The following is a 22,349-nucleotide window of genomic DNA, read 5'->3' on the forward strand; positions in this document are numbered from 1 at the left end:
CGGGGCCTGATCAGGTGTCAACAGTATATCCCTCTAGTTCGACTCATTGAAGAAAAACTCTTCATCCAGTTTGAGGTGAGCAATCCCAATTCTGTGGTTTAGAAGCTCTTTTCGGTCATAGGAGACAGTAGCAGCAACATTATGTACAAAACAAGTTACGAACAACGCAAAAAAACTAACAAAATAGCATTATTGGTTGAGGGACGATAAGACGGCAGCCCTACCCACCGGCATCATCATGTTCTATAACTTACTGAGCTAGGCACAGTATTTGTCATCTGCTCTCTTGGTGCTGGCATCAGCTGTAGCTGAGCTTCTAACATTAACTAAATCCAACTCTTTGTTTCAAATCCTCTTCACTATATTCTGGTTGAAACATGTATGGTTGAATGTCACCATGTAGATAATAGATGCTCCATCGTTGAATTTGTGTTGATAAGAGGAATCACTTGAAGCCATAGCGTCTGGTCAGTTCTTTCAGTTTTGCCCAAAGGATTGTTGTTAGTGTCCACCTCCTTTTCAAAAAAGTCTGACTTGGGGGAGGGACGGATGCTAGAGCAGGAAGGAAAGCCCAACACAAGTTGTAGTCTTTCAGAGACTGGAAAAACGGTGTTTCCTTGTACATTTAGCAATTAATCCGCCAATAGGAACATCGCTGAAAGACATCAAATGGCTCTATCGAACAAGGACAATCACATATACACCCACAAAAAGTGTGATCAGAACCTATTAACACAGAACCTTTGTGAAATGCAACTACCCCCCCATCAATACACTGGAAGCTGTCATATGGTGTGTCATTCAGCGCTCAAAGCTTTGACCTGCATTCCTCCTGGGTAATCACATCTCACTTTTCTGCAAATACCTCAGATATGATGAACACATGCCAAGATTCCCCCAGGATGAAATTCCCCTTTAAATGATGAGTTTTCCCGCTCTGTTGTTGGGATGACCTCTTTGGTACAGACTCTCACATACATATTTTGTCAACCCGTTCTGAAAACTAAAGAGAACGTTGGGTTACGGATGTAACCGTGGTTCTCAGAGTAGAGTAACGGGTCCCCAAGCTTTCATGTCGCTCCTCCGCCTTCGTGGGGTTCAAGTAAAGTAATAGCCAGTATGTCACGCCACACCGCCTTTCATAGTGACAGGTCATGTGGGAACAGTAAGAGTGTGACGTGACTGTAAACATCTTTGATATTAAGCATCTCAATCACATCACATGAAGGGGAAGGAGTTCCCATAGGTAATTTGGGGAACCGTTACTTTACTCAGAGAACCATGTTTACATCCGTAACCCAATGTTAACGTTAGCTAGCTTGCAAGTGGAAAGTTGTTGAAGGGTTCACTCAGACAGTACAAATTATGTGGTTCACTTCTTGAAAGACCAAAATAAGTTCTTACATTTTATTTAACCATTATTTAACTAAGAAAGTCTGTTAAGAACAAATTCTTATTTACAATGACGACCTACCCGGCCAAGCCCTCCCCTAACTTGGACAATGCTGGGCCAATTGTGCGCTGCCCTATGGGACTCCCGATGACGGCCTGTGTGATCAAACCAGGATCTGTATTTACTCCTCTAGCACTGCCTTAGACCGCTGCGCCATTCTGGAGTAACATTTTAATTCAATGCCCAGTATGAACCACAAATACAAAAACCGGAAAATAATTTATGTAACATCTGCACTCTTGTGGACGTCACAGGACACATACCCGGCGAAATCGGCTGGTTCTGATTTTCATGAGCACATTGTGACATGGTGTCGCCACAGATAGATATTTCACCGGATTTATAAATGTGAAGCATTCGGTTGGCTTTTTCAGTCCCTGAGAGGAGGGGAACCCCAGCGGCTGGCAGTGGGAGACGACGGTGTGAGATTTTATCAGACATTCTGCAAATTGTCTCATCGATTGATCTCCATACAGTTTTCTGTTTATAAAACTAGAATCTGTAACAAACAGAGGTGGGCGGCGTTTTGTAGACTTTACCCTTTGCCAAGTTTCAAAATATGGTGTTGTTTAGGAGCGCAAGGGTACATTTTGTTATTACACACGCGCACCTCACAGAGTAGCGAAAATATGCAAATAAATGCTAGAACACGCAAATAGGATCTCACTAGCTCGTGCTTGGCTCTGCCCTTCTCGTTATTTGGTCTGCACATTATGATTAATTTGCTACCATTAGACCAGAGCCTGTCGTTTCCATCTTGGGTTAGTTATACAAATATGTTAGGGAACGCCTACTGTGTGAAGTGCGCGTGTGCAATAACTAAATTCGCTCTGGCACTCCATCTAAACAATGTCGTTTTTTACCATTTTGGCGAAAGGTAAAGTCTACAAAACGCAGTCCATTCGGTTTGTTACAGATTCTAGTTTCGGAAACAGAAAACTGTATGGAGATCAAATGTTTTATCAATGAGAATAGTTGCAGAATGTCAGCCAAAATCCATCTCGCTCCATCTTCTCCCACTGACATTTCTGGTGTGGCGATCTAGTGACAGGCTTAGGTGTGATCTTCATGGACTTGGCCACCAGGTGGGAGTAGACCCCTGCAATCTGGTAGCCCCTGGTGTTCACCAGTTTTGATGCAATAAACTCAACCAACGAATACAATGATTACTATTTCAATTTGATTATATACATCTTCTTTGTACACGTTTATATACATTTAACAATACTTTTAAACTGTTCACAGACCCCCCCCCCCCCCCAACAAATGTACCAATAAAATGTTACAAAAATCTAGACAGGAAAAATTGATGGCTGAATGAATTAAGAGCTGCCACATGGGTGGAGTGCCCTACGAATCTTTAAGGGACAAGCAAGTGTGAGAGTCATACAGTGAGTCATACAGGCACACATAAACACACACGCACACAACACAATTGTAAGAAGTCATTTGGTGAGTAAGTTAATGTTTGTGTGTGGGAGAGAAAATGAGAGAGCCTTTTATCTGCATGGTTGTTCTTTGAGAGCCCTCATCTCTCCCAGAGACAGAGAGACAACATTATTGTATGGGATGCCCAGATCGTAGAAAGAGGAGGCTGTGGATAGTGACATGGCTGTTATTGTCTTTTTCCTTTTTTTAGACAAATGTACATCCTTCGTCCTCTCTCCTCTGTGACTCGGAAACAGATAAGCGGTCGAGGAGAGTGTCCATTTGTGAGTAGGCACCTTTCATTGAGGAAAGTCAGGTGTATCCTACCAGAGTCCTTTCCGGAAGAGTTTCGATAGGTGAGGGAGGCAGAGGAGAGGATGCAGCAGTTGAGCAAACCAAATAAGAAAAAAGGCCATTGTGAGGCACTTTTAGTGTCATTCCTCTAGCTGCCTGGTGAAATACAAACAGAGGTGGCTGGTGTCACTTTATAGTAATGGTTGGAAGAGAATTAATGGATTGGTCTCAAACACATTAAACACCTGATTGTCCATGTGTTTGATACCATTCCATTCATTATGAGCCATCCTCCCCTCACTACAAGTCTAAGTAATGTGCAGTTCTGGATATCAGATGAGTGTTTCCCAATGTGGGGGACAAATGATATAACCTAGGTGCTATCCTACTGTCAATCTGTTTTGTGACCCCTGCCCTCCCTCCCTTGGTTGCGTGATTGCATACTGCTGGTGAACTGTGGACTGCTGTGAGGCTGGCTAGTAGCAGGTGGCCTAGCTGGCTGCTAGTGCAGTTTGAGTGTGTAAGCACTGCAGGCAAGGTACAGCAAGTGTTCCAAAACATTGAGCAAGGTTGACCAACTCCCACATGCTTCGCTTGCATCAACATGCCTCACTGCAGAGGAAAATATATTTTATCTTGGACCAGTGGTTGCATGTTTTCACTGTTCCTGACAACCTTGGCAGCACAGATTGGAAACTTTGCTGAATGTCTTCAGTGCTTAGAAAAACACACCTCACCACGTCTACATAAATCTACAGAACCAACAGGGCTGAGGTAATGCAGAGAAAGGACACAAAAGAAAGTCCCTTCAACATGGTAAAAACTAGAGCCATTTCAAAGTGAAACCACAGACACTAAGTGACCAAAAATTACATCTCTTTATTGAAATTGTTAAAAATGGACTGGAGTGGACAGTCAATTTGATTGTTTTAATTAGCTCACTAGATTATTTTGATTAATTCACTCATACAGATCAGAGCCTCATAGAATGAACATCCTCATCATAGATTGAACCCAACCATTAAAATGGACATACATTTTTTTTAGGTTGTAAAGAATTTACCTACCATGTCAAAACTGCATAAAAATGGTCATTTCAAATAACATTTGATCAAACAAATAACTGAATCAAGAGATTTTCAGGTGGACACATACAAAGAAATCTCAGTTTCACAAACATTTCTAATATTAAATACAGTTCAATATAAATATTTATTTGGTCTATAAAAAGATGATTCTGTAAAACAAGCAATTTGACATGGACATTTGTTGTAGCCATGTCAAAAATCATCACAAATACCGCATCTGTAAGATTTGTTCATGCAAATATCTCATAGAATGCAGTTTGACACATTAAGAACTAAGGACCAAATGCTTCAAATTAAAATGAGAAGCAAACGGGAAACAAGTAACAGTGAAAAACATGGATAACTGTTTCAAACATCTGCCGTTTGAACAAAGTACTAAAGTATTAATGACAATCAACCTAAATCTGCAGTTACAAGTGCAAAGGCAAACGCAGAGTTTTTAATATAATTAAAATGGAATTGAAATAGGTTGAACCCAACAACACTTTTACATGTCTCTCACCACTCTCCAATTCAATGGCTACAAAAAACATGAAAGGTTACAACTCCTTCCTGAAACACAGTAAAGGCACTAGGGTAGTAAGAACAGAGTTCTACTTAAGCCACAGTACAGCTACATTACTGAACCCTTTTCATCTGGTAGAAAAGTTTAAAAGAAACGGTGATCACATCACCATTTGAATGGAAAGTCATTAGGAATATCTTGGAAAACGTCACATCTTCATGTTGAAACTAAATGCTTTGAAATAAGACATAGATAACACAACCCAACAATTAACCATATCATTTCTTACATTTATTTAAAATAGTTTCTGATTATTAAGATTCACTTCAGAATTCGGAGGCTTTCAGTATAGAAATAACTACTGTAATCAGCATCAGGAAGATGCCCCCCCCCAATACACACGTAAATATTGGACTATAAATGATGCCTTCCTATAGGATACTTATGCTAAAAAAATATACATACTCTACTGCTGTTAACTTTATGTTTGTAATCTTATCTTTTCTTATTGTTATTGCATTGGTCGAGAAGGAACACACATGCAAGTAAGCATTTTGTTAGACGACGAATACCATGCGTATCCCGCACATACAACTAATAACACTTGAAACTTGAGTTATCTGCATCGATCTAATGAACTTATCGTTCCTCAATCTGCAGGGAGGCTTCCTGGCCAAGATAAAACGGTAGTGCTAAATTAACTGACTGTCTAGGTCCAACCACACTGTTTATTAGAGGATCAGAATGTGCTCTATTTTAGTCCAAGTTTATTATCATATCAGAGCCCTGTACTGTCTGTTCACAATAACCACAAAAATGACCTTCCTTCTCACTGAAATGGAAGGAGACAAGCACAAATAAAACACAAACTCTCACACGTAAGACAAGGCCACAACACAGCTGTCTCCTGAGCGCTTCCGGTCAACAGTGGCCAGTAAAAGACAGACAGACCAGCAAATGGACAGGGCAACAACAACAGTGCATTGTGGAAACAGTGCATTCCCAGCTAGCTCATAAAATTCTGAGAACCCATACGTTTCTTAGAGTTTGGTGAGAGCGTGGTTGTCCTATGGTTATTTTGCATACAACCTTCCCACAACTTTCTGAGAATGGTGCTTCATAGTTGCTTGGCTTAGGAACATTCACATCACATTTAAATAAGTTGACAAAAAAAGTAATTCTCTTGGTACTTCATTACTTTTACAGAACTAAGAGTTCAAACATGGTTACATTTAATTTGAATGTTTATAATGTTCTAGAAATGTTCCCCAACTGGTTTGACATTGGGAATGTTCTGAAATAGTTCAGAGAACATTAAGAAACAACGTTCTTCAGGGGGAATTTCAGCATTACCTTTTCTACAAGTTTCCTCATGGTTCTATTTAAAGTCACGTTCTCAAATTGTTCCGAGAACGTTAAGAAAACTTTACATAAAAACCACAAGAAAACATTCAGAGAACGTTCTAAGAATGTTATTAAAAAAAACATACATTACGTTTTCAGCATCAACAAAACTGTCTCTATCCTCCACCTTGTTAATTGTTCAGGTGTGTTGGTCGCACCCACTAATTGGCCACACCTGATCTTAATGCTTGTTTCCTTTGAAATGGGGTCTGTTTGAATAGACTAAAATTAACAGCTTTATATACAAAAGAAAAAGGCATACTAGCTCCATCCTGGTGGCGCAGTGGACTAAGTCCATGGATAGAGATCAGAATTTTATAGGTTTGAATCTCACTAATGTGGTCAAAATAAAAAGTTATTTTGCATGATTAATGCTTCAAGATATTCCTTTCCATGTGTCCTATCCATGCTTGGAGTAAAAAAAAAAAGTTTACCCACTACAAGCTAGCATTGTTAAGGAAGTTATAAAAAAAAAAAACTCTAAATAGCATATAATTTCTGTTCTCAGAGCGTTAATAAAACCTCCCGGGAAAACTTAAGGAACCAGAGTCAAATGTTTTCAGAACCTCCATGCAACCTAAAAATAAAAGTTCCCAGAACAGGCAAAACTTTCACTTCTGTTCTCAGAATGTTTTTGTTTTTTTAACTTCCGTTTTAACAGTCAGGAAACACATAGCTTCGTTCCCAAAAACATACGTTCCCACCACTTACAAGGAACAAAATGTGCTAGCTGGGTTTCTATTAGGACAGTACTATAGACATCTATATATCATATGTATTCCATAACCACACTAGGATGTACAGTATAGCTTTCTTATCAAGCCTCTTCCCCTGTGGGCCAAGATACAGTTCTGTTATGACAGTTGGTCCAGGAACAATATTGTTTTTCCAATAATAGATGTATCTACAGTATATCTATATCAGTGTGATCAGCACAGCAACGGGCTCCAATCCTTTCAGTCTTTTCTCTGCTAGTGGGAAACTGCTGGCATTCTTCCGGTCAGCACTATTCTTTTGTTAAAAACAATCAAAAACAAATCAATTAGCCGGACAAAATAACAATACTATGATAGTATACCTATACTATATTATGTACCTCATTAAAGCAGTGAACGTCTTGGTCACTTCTGGAAAGAGGTATAGTAAGAACACTGAGGTAAGAGTAACTTTACACTCTTCAGTGCCTGTGGATCTAGTCCAGTCACTATGGACTTGGAACAAAATAAGGATGCAAAGGAAGGTAGAGAGGGAGTACGGTTGGGGGGACATGACGAAGAGAGAATCTTCATTGTGCTAGTCAAAGAAACAAGGGGATGAAACATACAGTGATAGAAAAGAGTTGCCAGTGTTCATTAAAGTACAACTGGAAGATAATCTGTCTAGCTTAGTTACTGTTGAGGGGCTTTCCATGTGAAATCCCTCTGTGAATGCAAGTAATGTTTCTGAACGAAAGACGTCCAGAACCTGCATTTAAGCAGAACTTAGCTCCTATACTTATTTACCCTTGGGGTTATCTCCTCTAATTCTCCCTTGGCCCCTCCAAACACGAGACCCGCAGGAAGTGATTCCGTGCAGTCAGGTGCATCCCCTCCTATAAAACAGGAAGTTCCTCACTGTGTGTCTGAGCCAAGTCCTCCTGACGCTCAAAACAATCCCACTTTTAACCCTCTGACTTATAGGGCTAATGTCCTGTCCTCTATATATCCCACAGTAACACCACTGCATCATGTGCCTAGCCCCAGTCATGGCTTTTCTCTCATCAGTACAGAGTAAAAATCTATTTATTCAAACCTCAACAGATCATCTTCAATAATAATAGATAAAAAGAGCCCTTTAGAAAAATAGATAAGAGAACACAACCAGGACACAGACTGAAATTATCAGATTAGAATTGAATCCTCATTTTCTCCCAAGTACAAAAAAGCAGGGAAAGTACTTTAAATAAATACTCAGGATAGACTATGTATATACGGATGGGGAAGGGGTGACTAATAATAGAGAATTATTAGTCTAGTTGATCCATAACTTGCTCTGATGCCCAAAATCATTAGTGTGTTTCCTTTCAAATTGAGACCATAAAATGGGAAATTAAGATAAAACAGAGGTCAAATTCTGATTGACAAAAAAAAATTGAAGTAAGATAAAGCGAATAGGATTTAGTAATCAGTGCTGACATCGTGTCAAATCTGTCTATAGGAGTTCCCTGATAAGAGGTTTCTGTCATTAGAACTGGCAGGGACAAAGGTTAGTGGTATAGGAGGTGGATGTACAGGATATGTAAGGTGTGAATTTCCCATGTTCCTATGGGCTTGGTTTTAGATGAGCAGGGGTGAGGACAGGGGACTGGGGGATCCACAGGGCTCTCTCATCAGGACAGCTGCAGGTAGGTGAAGAGCTGGGGCACCAGGAAGAGGGTGCTGAAGCCCACCATGCTGTACACAATGTACCTGTAGGGCAGCTCCACCTCCATGTGCTGCCGGGCCTTTCTTACGTCTCCACTGGGGATGCCAGAGATACGGCAGGCCAGAGGGATGGTGATGGCCTTCATGAGGGCCCTGATGGCCAGCAGCACCAGGACGCCCAGGCACATCCTCAGCATGGCTACGGCCAGCAGGGCGGCACTGAGAGCCGGGGGGGATAGGGGCAGCTGGTCCAGCGGGGGGTCGGGCATCAGGCCAAGGTAGTGGTTAAGGTGGGAGGCTAGGGCCACGCCAGCACCAGTGCCCAGGATTTGAGCGGTATCGCCCCGTGAGGTGCTCCAGGTGTCCAGGGTGAAGGAGAAGAGGCCCATGCCCAGGTGCAGGGAGATGATGATGAGGGGGGCGTAGCGGTATGTCAGGTTGAAGTTGTCAATCAGGTCCAGTGCTGGCCGGAATACCACCAGGATCAGGAGGCTGTACAGGAAGCCAGCAATGACATCCTAGAAAAAAACAACATGAACAACTTAGCAAAGTATACACTATACAGACAGCACTCCTTAATAAATGCATATAATCTTAACAATGCTTTAATCATGTGAGTAATGCATGACAGAGTTTTTTTTATTTGAAAATGACACAATAGAGGAAGATATGGGGTTGTCACAGCAACAAAGTCAGAAGGTCTGCCTATCCGACCAATCAGTGGAGGGAGTGTGATGCCGGTTTGTGGGCAATGCCTCATTTTCTAAATGGCATATCTCGAGTTCAGGTTTGAGGACAAAATAACAATATAAATACATACAGGAACAAGAATTGCAAACGTCATTAAAATGTATAACATTAAGAAAATACAAAAGTTTTCGCAAAAGGGTAAGTTGTCCTTTCTAGTAGCTAAATTTCCCTATTCTTATCTAAAATGAGCTAGCTAGCTTCCATTCCAAGCACAGAGTAATTCTATTTGACAGAGCAACCTTCTTAGTTTCCCTACTAGTGTTTCATTCTAATATTAATATCATATTCTTGACCTTCACTTTATATGATACACTTGTACAACATTAATTTCATTTTAATAATGTTGAAGTACTAATTAACAATCCTCAATAAAATTGAAGCAGGTGGGACCTTAAACGGGTGTCCCAACTCTGTGGGCACTAAAGATCCCATGTTTACACTGAATGTGTATATCAAACTGTATTCCTACCATGTGTGTATAAAAGTACCATATATGTGAAGTCTTTGAATAATGTATATGTAACAAAATATCTATAAAAACCTTTTATTTTAATTGAAGGGGGGTGGATGGGACCATAAAGTGGTGGTGTGACATGTTGTGCAGAAAAAAAGACTGGCTAGGGAGAACAACCCACCAATCTGAAAACAATCAGGCCAGGGGTCATGAAGCAGGCTATTCTGTTTAACAGAATAGCCTGTGCTCATGTGTGTGTTTTAGTGAAGTTGACGTTCCAGATCACTTTATCATTTAGTGTGCGATTCCATGGAGGCCACCGAACAAAACTATGCACACAAACAGCCTAATGTGACTCATGTCCTATAAACCTTAAAGCTCATTCTCTACAGTGATTATTTTCCTGGGAAAGTATGGGGAACGTATCAGCAGGGTCCAACTACATATATGTGAGACAGTGCTATAATCTACTTTTGATTTTCACTTGAACCATGGGGAAACACCTCTTATCTAGCTACAGTTCAGTAACCAGAGGGTTAAACTACGATAGAAGCTAGATCTACTCAGACTTCTATAAAGTTAGCCAGCTTCAGTTTGCTTCACATTCCAACTCAGGCTTCATCCATACTACGAAGGTGGATATTGATCATGCAGTTGCTGCCAACTCAAGCTGGCTTGTTCCTGCTCGTGCATGTCGCACATGGCCAAGCTATTAATAGAAACAATGCAAAACCATCAATCCATGGTCAAGTTAGTGTCACAGTTTCTTTTTTTCAGAAATCAACATGAAAGAAAAGTTCTTGCAAATTCAGCAGGCTATGATATGAAATAGGCTATTAGAAGTGCCGTCATTCATTTATTACGTATCGTTAATGCCGTCTTTGGTGTGCTTATCAATGCACAACCACCTTTCCCCCCCAATCTTATCGGTACAATTACTTTATAAAGTCATACAAAGGTTTTACTGTGAGTGAACTTTCGATTGCATCCTGTCATTACTAAAGGTGTAATGTGGTAGAAATAGTAATATTAAAATAACACACACAAAACGTAATCAAAGATGGTGGATAAATTAAGATGTCACACTCAAGCAGTTTACCATTGGAAAAAAATAGGTCCGTTTTGGTCTGCTTAATGGGTTGGCTCTCCCATAGGCGCCAAAGCATTAGCAGCTGGGTCTGGTCTACGTACTTCATTGACTGTATTTGAACCAGAAAAAAAAGAGGGAGTGCGTACGCTTCAGTCTGATTTAATTGTCTTCCTGAAATGAAGGGGATAACGCAATCTGTGCAAGAGGGAGGGGAATCTGATTTAATTTGCTCAGTTATTTCATTCAGTGTAAGTAGAGTTAGCAGTGAGTTAGCCTGCCGCAGAGCAGGTAAGTTCTGAAGGATTCGTTGCCATAGAAATTTACCTGGCTAAAAGGTGAGCAACTTTTGTATGACCGGTAATCCCAAATTGAACTCAGTTGACCCAGACAGTTTCTTAGAGCTTGGTGAGAGTGTGGTTGTCCTATGGTTATTTTGCATACAACAGTGCAGGATAATTTCTTGGCTTTGGAACATTCTCAGCACATTTAAGAAAATGAGATTCTGGGCATTTCATTACTTTAACAGAACGTATCCTAAAAGTTCAAATTAATTTCAATGTTGGTAATGTTCTAGGAACTGGTTTGCCATTGGGAATGTTCTCAAACAGTTCAGAAACAATGTTCTTCTGTGGGAATTTCAGTACTTCCGCATAACGTTTCCTACAGGTTCCTCATGGTTTTATTTAGTCATGTTCTCAAATTGTTCTGAGAACATTAAGAAAACGTTCCACAAGAAAACTTTACTAAATGTTCAGAGAACGTTTTAAGAATGTCATTTAAAAACATACATTCCATTCTCAGCATCAACAAAACCCTCTCTCTCCTCCATTTTGTTAAGTGTGTTCAGGTGTTTTGGCCATGCACAGTAAATGACCTCACCTGATCTTAATGAGTGCTTTCCTTTGAAATGTGGTCTGTTTGAATATACTAAAATGAACAGGTAGGGATATAGTTGTCTCATCAAGGTTGCCAGGTGCACGGTGTCTCTCCCGAGCCCGTATGGGAGTTGTAGCGATGAGACAAGATAGTAGCTACTAAAACAATTGGATACCACGAAATTGGGGAGAAAAAGGGGTCAAATTAAAAAAATACAAATAAACAAACAAACAAAAAAGTTAAGGAAGTTATTAAAAAACCTCAAAATAACCATTTCTGTTTTCAGAGCATTAATAAAACCTACCAGGAAAACTTCAGGAACCAGGGTAAAACATTCTCAGAACCTCCCTACAACCTAAAAATAAAAGTTTTCAATTCCATTCTCAGAACGTTTAAACAACTTTCAGTTTTACCGGTTAGGAAGCGTATGGCTTCTTTCCCAGAACCAATGGGAAATCAAAAACGTACGTTCCCACAACTTCCAAGGAACCAAATGTGCTAGCTGGGGACCAAAGCTAACTCACTAACTCCTCATACAGTACCCAATTCATAGTACGGGGCTCAGGACAGTTAACTATTTACACTCCACCCACTGGGCAAAAACTGGTTGAATCAACATTGTTTCCACGTAATTTCTACAAAAGATTTGTATGTGATGATATTGACTCAACGTGGAAAACTGATTGGATTTGCAAAAAGTCATCAACGTAAGGATTTTTTGTCTTTTCACACCCTTTCGAACCTAAATCCAATGACATGGCGACATTTTTGTTGTTGATTTCACATTAGCTGACAACTCAACCAAAATGAAATCAAAAATAGATGTTGAAATGTCATCTGTGCCCAGTGGGCATAGATCATCCTACCTCTACCCCGCTCTTCATGCTGTCAGTCATTAACCCACCCTGGCCTACACGTGTCTACCACAGCCATGTCAAAGTCATTCCACATTCACGTGTTGGCACTTGGCAGCCTCTCTGTGTGACCTCGTGGTAAAATCACTGCAAGGCCACATGTTACAATCAAAGGGACTTTCAGAGCTCCAGAGGCGAGATAGGCCAGGGGCACACAGTGAAATAGCTCTAAGAAGCACTTTCAGACAAGCTTCTATTCCACTACTGACAGGGTTTCTGTTAGGAAAATGTGGCGCCGGACAACATGAATGGGAAGATTTTAAATTTTCCGCCATTTGAGAAATTTACCAGACCCATATGCATTGGCTGCAAAACCCAGTAGGGTCCACCCACGGTGCCCAGAATTATAAATCACATTTAGATAATGGTAATGCATCTTAACATCTAATGCATCTTAATAAGCTTTTTGAAAAATCTTTCCAACAATCTACTCTTCCATAATCACCAATCCTCGGTGTGAAAGAGCAATGGAAGCTATAGGCCTACTGCTGCATTGGCCTGTGGGCTAGGAGTTCCATGTGCTCATTTCTTTAGCCGCCAATCATTAATTACCGTGTATCAATGTGTCCATATGGCAGATGCTGGTGATCTCTCATTAGTTTACTTTTAGGTTATTATCATTTTCATTCAGATTTTTAGAGTAACCAGTTGACAATGATTTTGAGAAACGAAAGCGTTATTAATGAAGTTAAATTGTTCCACGAAAATGCGCATATGAAAATCATAACTGGCATGCAGAACATACTAATAGGTAGGATACATGGTTTGTTTCCCCAAACTTTAAACTCAAGTGCCGCCTATGAAGTCTTTATTAAATAATTGACTCCATGTTTCCATTGTCGGATTTTGCCTATAGGTTACTTTGAAGTGAGGTAAGACATGCCTCCTAACATGAAATAGAACATTCAGGTTTCAAACCATTAAGGAGCCTAAAAATGTATACTGCCTCCAGCCTACATTGTAAAGGAGTGGGTGATGTGCTAATAGCCTGTTGCCTACACTTGAATGGGAGATGACTTCAATTACAAGTTGAGAAGGGGAAAAAATAGCTCTTTTTAATTGTGCACCAACTGTTTTTAACACACTTTTACATTTAGAAGTGTTGTGCAATTAATGGTCTTATAAAAGCACATGTTTTACTCCAGCAGCAACCAGTTGAGGAGATGCAGGAGAATTCCAGCTCAAAATAGGCTCTGTATGTGTGATAGTTGTGTTGGATAAATAAGAAACAGGATGACTAACGAAAATACACACAGACCAATTTAATTCCACAAATTGCAAATTAACCTATAGTCCGATAAACATGACAGTGAAATTGATTCCCATTAATGAATAAAAAGCATTATTTTGGAATGGGATTTTTTTTCTCCCGGTCATTTTGGCCGGCAACAGTTTTATTTCTCTGCTTTTCTTTTGTTAGTTTTTTGGCCCGGCAAACTGAAAACCTGTTACAGCCTCTCACAGTAACCTATGTACCCTTAATAACAAGTATCAATACTTGTCCATATAAGTTCCAATATTTCATTTCAAATGCAGGGACTTAAAAAATAAATCACAATATCCTTCAATGTCAATGTCAATGAAGGCTTTACCAGGCATCCCTCAGTACCAGGCTAGGAGAAAAGTCTCTGGTCCAAAGTTTGACTGTTAACTGTGAAGTCAACAAAAAGAAAAGTAGCAGGAAATATTCCGTAGATGGGGTCACTAGAGTTTATATCCCTATCAATGCCCTTGTAATGTTTTATCACCTTCTGTCTAATCATTAAGAATTAGTCTCTCATTGTGAATGCTATCACTAGTCTGTCCCAACCGTTGTCTCCATTGGTCCAACTAGGCTAAACTCAGACACCCTGAAAATGTAGCTTGTGCTGACACTACACTAGCATTAATCTAGTGCTACTCAGTGCTCTCTCTAACCCCAGCCAAACCAGCACTCATAAAGCCTATAGAGAGAAATACCATGAACTGTGGCATACAACCCACAAAATCATTTATGACATAGCTCCTACATTGCCTACCATTACAGAAAGCCTGGGAGGAGGATAGAGAGTAGACAAGTCTTGGTCTCTTGTATTACCTCTTAGATCCTAAATGACTTAATAGGATCAGCTATCAAGCCTCATTAGTTCCAATGACCGTATATTCCCAGCTTAATGAGAGACAGGCCTGGAGGACCAACCTTTGTTAGCTTCTCAGATGGTGGAGAAGATAGTGCTGGCATATCTACGGTAATTCCTTTAGCTACATTTCAAACCATTCCAGTGTAGGAAAAGAGGGGGAAGCGTATTCATTGAGCAAGATAATATTTTAAGTTGATACAGAACACATTAAGCAGTGAAGCCTGGCAGTGGTCAGAGACCACAAATGGATGTTCTACACTCCAGCAGACCCCAGAAAAACCGTTTCTGATATAATGTCCCCCAGACAACATTTAGCCCCATTAACAGCGTTAGCTCAGCCATTAAAGGCTTATATGAGCTGGAAACAAGCCCCCTCATGTCCTGTACAGAGAGACACAGATCAACAGTGTACATGAGGGGGTCAGTGAAGCTATAGAGAAGGAGGAGAAAGGCTACACAGGGTTACTGGGCTGGGTAACTACTAACTCCCTTGCCTGTGCCTAGTTGACTGCACTGCATCAGTCAACTCCCTGAGACATGATACAGGCATCACCAAAGCAACAGTTGCCCGTGCGACCGGCAGTCAAACGCAACATTGCAGCCAACCAGGTCAATGACATCATACCAGTAAGCGACAACAACATCACCCCTTGGGACTTAATTGGAGCTGTGGAAACAAACGCACACGTTCTGAAAAACACAGACACTGTCACACTCAAACAGCCAGCGAGTCAAACATGCACAGTTCTGTCTCTCTGGTGCTTAGATGTAGAAATGGAGGCCAACAGGCAGGTCCATATTAGAACAGACAGCATGCCTCATCGCTACTAGTCTCACTCTCCAGATGGGCCTACTGCCTGCCTGCCACATCTGAGCTGTGTGTTCTATTACATAAGAGAAAAAAACATTTTGGGATAAAAAGGTTGGAGAAAATACTAAAAATGGCCTTTACTTTCTTCTTCAAAGAAAGTTTCAGGATAAATACTCATACCCTGACGACAGCATTGCCGCTTATAGGACAGATGGGTCTGCACTGTAGACCTTAAGGCACTACACAAAGGCAAATATAAATCTGTAATGTTCTCATTTCCCTAAAGCCCAGTGGCAGACAGACTAGCAAACAAGTCTGCCAGGATGCCCATGGAGTTGTGTGGTAGACGACACAGAGTGGAGTAGTGTTTATAAACTGTGCCTGAATGCATCCCATAGTAAGCCACTGTTTCAATCCAATGCATTTATTTTAGTATCTTTCTGGTGCTGGGACTAGTTATTTCTTCACTGGTTCCTGTTATGGGAGATTGGTGATAGTCCCTATGATCATAGAGGAGTAACCTAGAATTTGTTAAATTACCAACAACAACCTCTCTCATGTTGTCCCAACTTCTAGCTGGAAGTAGTTGAGGGCCACCAGCACCAGCCTTTGTGGGTATGTGGTATAGAGAGACCACCTCCATAGACCAACATGTTGCCTGCCATGTGGGGGTCAGAACCCCTCTTCCGGCTTACCAGACCACCAGCTTTGTATCTAATAAGCCCTATCTTCCCTAAAATGCCTATAATCATTTGATCTACTGCAGAATCCCTATGCTCTCCCCTCCCAAAGAAATCATCATTTGTTGCAGTGTTTTAACTGTCCAATACAGGCCTCTACTGAGGTGTCTATAACCTACAGGCAGACCGGGAGAAGACACTAGAGTAGAGCCAGCGCCTGACACAAAGCTCAGGACAAGGTGACATTACGGTTTAGATACTGTTTCACATAGGTTAGGTATCAAATTCAAGTGCTTTCAAGACATGCCAGCAGTGAACAGTCCTGAATCAACTAGCTGAGTGGTTGACAGTAGAGGTCGACCGATTCTGATTTTTCAACGCCGATACCGATTATTGGAGGACCAAAAAAGGCCGATACCGATTAAAATCTGACAATTTTTTATATAGATATTTGTAATAATGACAATTACGACAATACTGAATAAACACTTGTAACTTAATATAATACATAAATAAAATGTATTTCGTCTGAATTAAATAATGAAACATGTTAAATTTGATTTAAATATTAAATATTGACTATTGGATATTCTCATAGGCACTTTAGTATTGCCAGTCTAATCTCGGGAGTTGATAGGCTTGAAGTCATAAACAGCGCTGTGCTTCAAGCATTGCTAAGAGCTGCTGGCAAACGCAATAAAGTGCTGTTTGAATGAATGTATACAAGAATGCTGCTGCCTACCATCGCTCAGTCAGACTGCTCTATCAAATATCAAACCATAGACTTAATCATAATATAATAAACACAGAAATACAAGCCATTGGTCATTAATATGGTCAAATCCGGAAACTATAATTTTGAAAACAAAACGTTTACTCTTTCAGTGAAATACGGAACCGTTACCTATTTTATCAAACGGGTCACAACCCTAAGTCTAAATATTGCTGTTACATTGCACAACCTTCAATGTTAAGTCAAAATTATGTACAATTCTGGCAAATGAGTTCACAGTTTGCAACGAGCCAGGCGGCCCAAACTGTTGCATATACCCTGACTCTGCTTGCACTGAACGCAAGAGAAGTGACAATCTCCCTAGTTAATATCACCTGCTAACATGAATTTATTTTAACTAAATATGTAGGTTTAAAGAAATATACTTCTGTGTAACGATTTAAAAAAAGGCATTGATGTTTGTGGTTAGGTACATTTGTGCAACGATTGTGCTTTTTTCGCGAATGCCCTTTTGTGAAATCATCACCCGTTTGGCGAAGTTGAAGTAGGCTGTGATTCAATGATAAATTAACAGGCACCGCATTGATTATATGCAACGCAGGTTAAGCTAGTTAACCTAGTAATCTCATCAACCATGTGTAGTTAACTAGTGATTATGTTAAGATTGATTGTTTTTTAATAAGATAAGTTTAATGCTAGCTAGCAACTTACAGCCACAAGGTCCTTTTGACACTGCACTCGCGTAACAGGTGGTCAGCCTGCTGCGCAGTTTCCTCGTGGATTGCAATGTAATCGGCATCCAAAAGGCAGATTACCGATTGTTATGAAAACTTGAAATCGGTCATGCCGATTAAAATCGGTCGATCTCTAGTTGACAGCCTGGTTGATATTAGTGTAAATGGCAGGTACCACCACAAATATGTGAAGTAAGGTAGACTTACCAGGATGGAGTGCATACCCATGTAGATGCGGCTTATGCAGACCAGCACACACCAGCACATTGCCAGAGTGAACCCAAACATGAAGGGGTACTGTAGAGAGAGAGTAAGAGAGGGATGAGGAAGGAGAAAGTAGATGAAATTATACTTCAATAGAATACGTCAACCCCTGATCTATAGCAGGAGTGTCAAACGCATGGTTTTTGTTTTTCCCTTTGAATTAAAACCTAGACAACCAAGTGAGGGGAGTTCCTTACTAATCAGTGAGTAAGTACAAGGGAGAAACAAAAACCCATTCACTCAGCCCTCTGTGGAATGAGTTTGAAGCGTGATATATAGGCATATATACACTTCTCAGCAATGCTCATTGAAATTGATTTGACAGACCTTTGGGATAGTACTCAAAAGAAGGGGGGCTAAACACACATCGTTCAGTCACACGAGGATTATGCATTTTTCTACACAGCCTGCCACTTTAGTTATTTTCTTATCAGATGGAGTGCACTTGGTCCATAAAAAGAGAGAGATAAAGGGCGAGGACTGCTGAGGTTTGCACAGAATCCATGTAACCTCCCCCGGTTGTCCTTACTCCCACTCATCTGGGACTGAAACCTTGAGGGGAAATCAAGATGACTTAATTAACCAGAGTGGAGCCTAAACTTGCCGCAACACACACATCATCATTCTGGATTCACAGCACACTACTGGTTCCTCTGCAGAACTGAACACGCATATGGTTGGAGATTTCAGTGTCAAATGAAAAGTAATTAGTCCATCCAGTGAACAATGCCTCTCTGAAGGCTTTACACACAAGAGAATGAGAAACACTAGGGGAACAGAGAGCGAAAGAGGGAGAGAAAAAACTAATTTGTGTTTGTAGTAGACACAAAGCCAGGCCACACACATAGCCTGCTGCCCTACTGCCTGCCCTCCTAAACTGTCCTGAGGTCAGTGTGTCTGTGGGAGCAGAGAGCAGGGGATTGATGAAATCACAAGCCTTGTGGTGGAAGACTGTCCAAACAGCCCTGTCAACACATGAACTGTCTGTTGACGGGCCCCACAGGGCCACATCCATGTTAACATGCTCGTTTGGTTTGGAAGCCCACTGACAGACCTCTTATGCTCTGGTGTGTGGTCATACTGTAGCTAAGTCATGCAAACATTTATGGAGGTGGTGTGTGTACAGCACTATGCTGTGTGCAGCTTGTGGTTCACTGGCCGCTTGTTATTGAGAAGGATCTCTGCTGGGCTTGTAGCTCTGTGATCACTTGGTGGTGGTGGATCCCTACATTACTCAGTTGAGATGCTGACAGAGACGGGACTGGATTGTCAGTGCAAAGTCTACAGCAGCTTTCTGTGTTATATCAACACAGCCAAAATAAAAGGTCACATCTGTAAACATGGTTGTCCTCCCGACCAGGCCTGTAGCTGCTTATTGCCAGGGAATGTTTTTCTCCATGTATTAGATCTGTCCCACAGAGGACCTTGGTTGCCTCTCCCTCTGGCTGTCCTCTTACTGCCAGTGTCTTCATACAGAGAGACATCTGGCTCTAATTACTCGTGCAGGGCCGGAAAGACTGTGTTGGGAGGGGGTCTGCAGCACATCCCAAATACTTGAACTGCTCAGGCAAGTCAGAGGCAGGCATTCCGCATGAAGACTACGGCATGCCAGAGCAAGTCAGAGAGAGAACTGTAAGGACGATACAAAAACAGCCTAATGAAAGAGCATGATAGGCCTATCATGTTGAGAGGACTGTATTTTTGAGTCAAATCGGAAACAACACAATGGCTGGGCCCGTGGCGTAACTCTAGTGCTGAGGCAAAAGATGTGAATGGCTTATCTGATGACCTGCAGGAGGCTTGGTTCCTCTCTTATCTCCAGGCAAACATATAGTGAGCAGTGCATATACATCAATCCCTCCCCTGCACTCATGGTATGATTCAAACAGCATCATTGTCGCCTCTGAAATGATTCTCCAGCAGAGCTCTTTAGAACTCGGCTGCCAGAAGGAGTAGGTCAAACTCGGCAACTCTTTTCCCAACGTTGCTGTAAGTAAGAGTTCTCTATCAGATAACCTGGTAAATTAAACGTTGAGTAATAATAAGAGTAAGGACCATATGGCCAGGTGTATATGTAGACCTTACAGACGATTATGTCAACATTTGCATAATGTACGAGGAAACAGGGAATGCACAGGAGGGATGTAGCCTACAGGCAGCGTAGGGGAAGAAGGCAGTGTACTGTCAAGGTAATGACAGTGGAGCCATGAAGCACTCCTTTCTTTCCTTTGGCTCTTTCATGCTTCATGATGATTTGGTATGAGACAATGAGTAATAAGGCCAGGGGCTAACAAAAGACTATAACAATGAGCACTGACTGTGGGAGTAATGCAATATCTTCTGCAACTGCACACTGAAGGGAATCATGTCTGAGACACTGTAGAACTCTCTGATATAATTGTATAATTAACCCTTAGTCTAGCTAGGCTGCTTGGGGGAGATTGAAGTTCAATGTTTTGTCCCCCCAAAAAATTACACTTCACAAGAGACCGTAACATCAATAAATACATCCATAGAACAAGGGCTTCATATTTGCATGACTGTCAGCTGAAGCAGCCTTGAGGACATTTGACCCTTACAACTGTAACAAGTTGATGACGCCACTTACAGTGGGGTTACTAAGAGGAACTTGATGTTTTCCTCAATAGCTGCCCGTTCCATGAAAACACAAGCAATTTGATCAAACTGTGCATTGATACTTCCTCCTAACTGAAAACAACACAGCAAAACTTTACCTCCCAACGGCCATAGGTCAGCAGTAACAGTGAGAAGGGAATGGCCGTGCCTGACATGGCGTGTGTAGAGGGCATACTGTACTCAGAGTTGTAGAACATCTCCACCTTGACCACGGGCGGTGAGGCTGGCCTGGACGACCGAATGACATCCTTAGTGCTCTGGCCAAGGTACATGACCCAAACCCAGATGGCGATCAGACGCCGGCTTACATAAGCATCCACGTTCCATATGATGAACGGGAAGAAGGTGATGTAAAACAGCTCGTTGCCCAGCTCAGTTCCTAAGGTGAACAGGTAGTACAAAAACTTGTTCTCGATTAAAAACTCCTGGCCCACATCGCCTGTCAGGGAATTTTTGCGCAGCGGCTTGACAGTAGTCTTAGGACCGGGGTCCTCACTAAGCCGTTCATCAGGTGTCGCAGAGGTGCATTCCACCCTGGACCCGTTGACGCCACTTGAGCCGTTTTCTTTGAGGTCCCGTACCCCGAAATCACTGGATCTTGCGAGGCGGCAACCGCTCCCGATGTGCCCGGCCGTTTTCCCCGCAGGAGTTACCACTGACCCGTTCTGAGAAGCATTGGCTACTCCTTCCTGTTTCAAACTGTTCCCCGGAGAGGTGACTTTTCTCTGCCGGAGACTCTTGGTTTTCTCCCCTTCTCCTCCGTTGACAGTACATTTCTCATTTTCACCCTGGAAATCGCTAATGCTGTTGTTGTGCAAGCGAGCTCGCTCCACTTCTTTAGTCTCTGCTGGGTTCCTTGAAAAAGTCCCGCTCACACCGCAAATCTGCTGAAACCGTGCTACATGAATCGGGTCTTGGAGATAATTACAGAGTTGTCCAATTTGCGTTATAATATTGTGTGCCATGTTGATTCAATATAGAGCACTGTGTATTTACTATAAATTAACCGTTCCTAGCTAGCTAACGTTAGCCATATATCAAGCTTCCTATGCTTTCAAGCAGCAGCTCGTGCATCATGAGTTATTACTCATTCCATATAGCTTATTCCCATAAAATAAACACGTGTATCACGTTTTCCTGTCGAAGGAAGCAACAAGGCCGGTTAAAAGATCAGGTGATACTTTACAATGTTCGGCAAACACGTTTTAGATGACAGAGTATTTTTCTCGTAGCTAGTCGTCCAGGAACCTCCGCTATCTCAAGTAGTATCCGGTTAATGATAGATCTATGAAGTGCTCGCGAACGCGCACGCATGGGTGACGCACTCACGATTTCAACGGGACTGTGCTTGTATTCAGTCAGGTTAGTGCTTATCGATTCCTTTGGATGTCCCTACTCTAAACCCTAACACGAATCCCTACCCATAACGCGTACGTAACCATAACCCATACAGTAACCATTTAAAACGTAAACTTCAATGCGGTAGGGACCGTCCCTGAGGGACGTCCCTAAGATTGTGAATTCCAAGGACTCTTGTATTCGCGATTTCGCGGTGCTGTGGACGCGCTTCACAATTTAAATAGGGCAAATCATGGGTATTGATTGACCCAAGCTTTTATCTAATCGTTTTAGCTTGTCCCTTTAAATACATTTGCTTCCATAGAGTAGAAGATATACCTATGGATGAATGACACATCATAATATCCCTGAAT

General features: G+C 41.5%; 1 protein-coding gene across 1 annotated transcript; it reads right to left on the reverse strand.

Moving 5' to 3' along the window:
• Window positions 1-4,034: 4,034 nt before the first annotated feature.
• LOC110497831 (sphingosine-1-phosphate phosphatase 1) lies at window positions 4,035-22,030 on the reverse strand. The gene is made up of 3 exons (XM_021574252.2): window positions 20,736-22,030; window positions 17,944-18,033; window positions 4,035-9,092 (listed from the first exon to the last, which is right to left on the reverse strand). The coding sequence occupies exons 1-3, from the start codon at window positions 21,600-21,602 to the stop codon at window positions 8,541-8,543; spliced, it is 1,509 nt and encodes a 502-aa protein (XP_021429927.1). The 5' UTR covers window positions 21,603-22,030; the 3' UTR covers window positions 4,035-8,540.
• Between the last annotated feature and the right edge of the window lie 319 nt (window positions 22,031-22,349).

Source organism: Oncorhynchus mykiss, chromosome 19 (assembly GCF_013265735.2).
Source record: "Oncorhynchus mykiss isolate Arlee chromosome 19, USDA_OmykA_1.1, whole genome shotgun sequence".
Taxonomy (NCBI): Eukaryota; Metazoa; Chordata; class Actinopteri; order Salmoniformes; family Salmonidae; genus Oncorhynchus; species Oncorhynchus mykiss.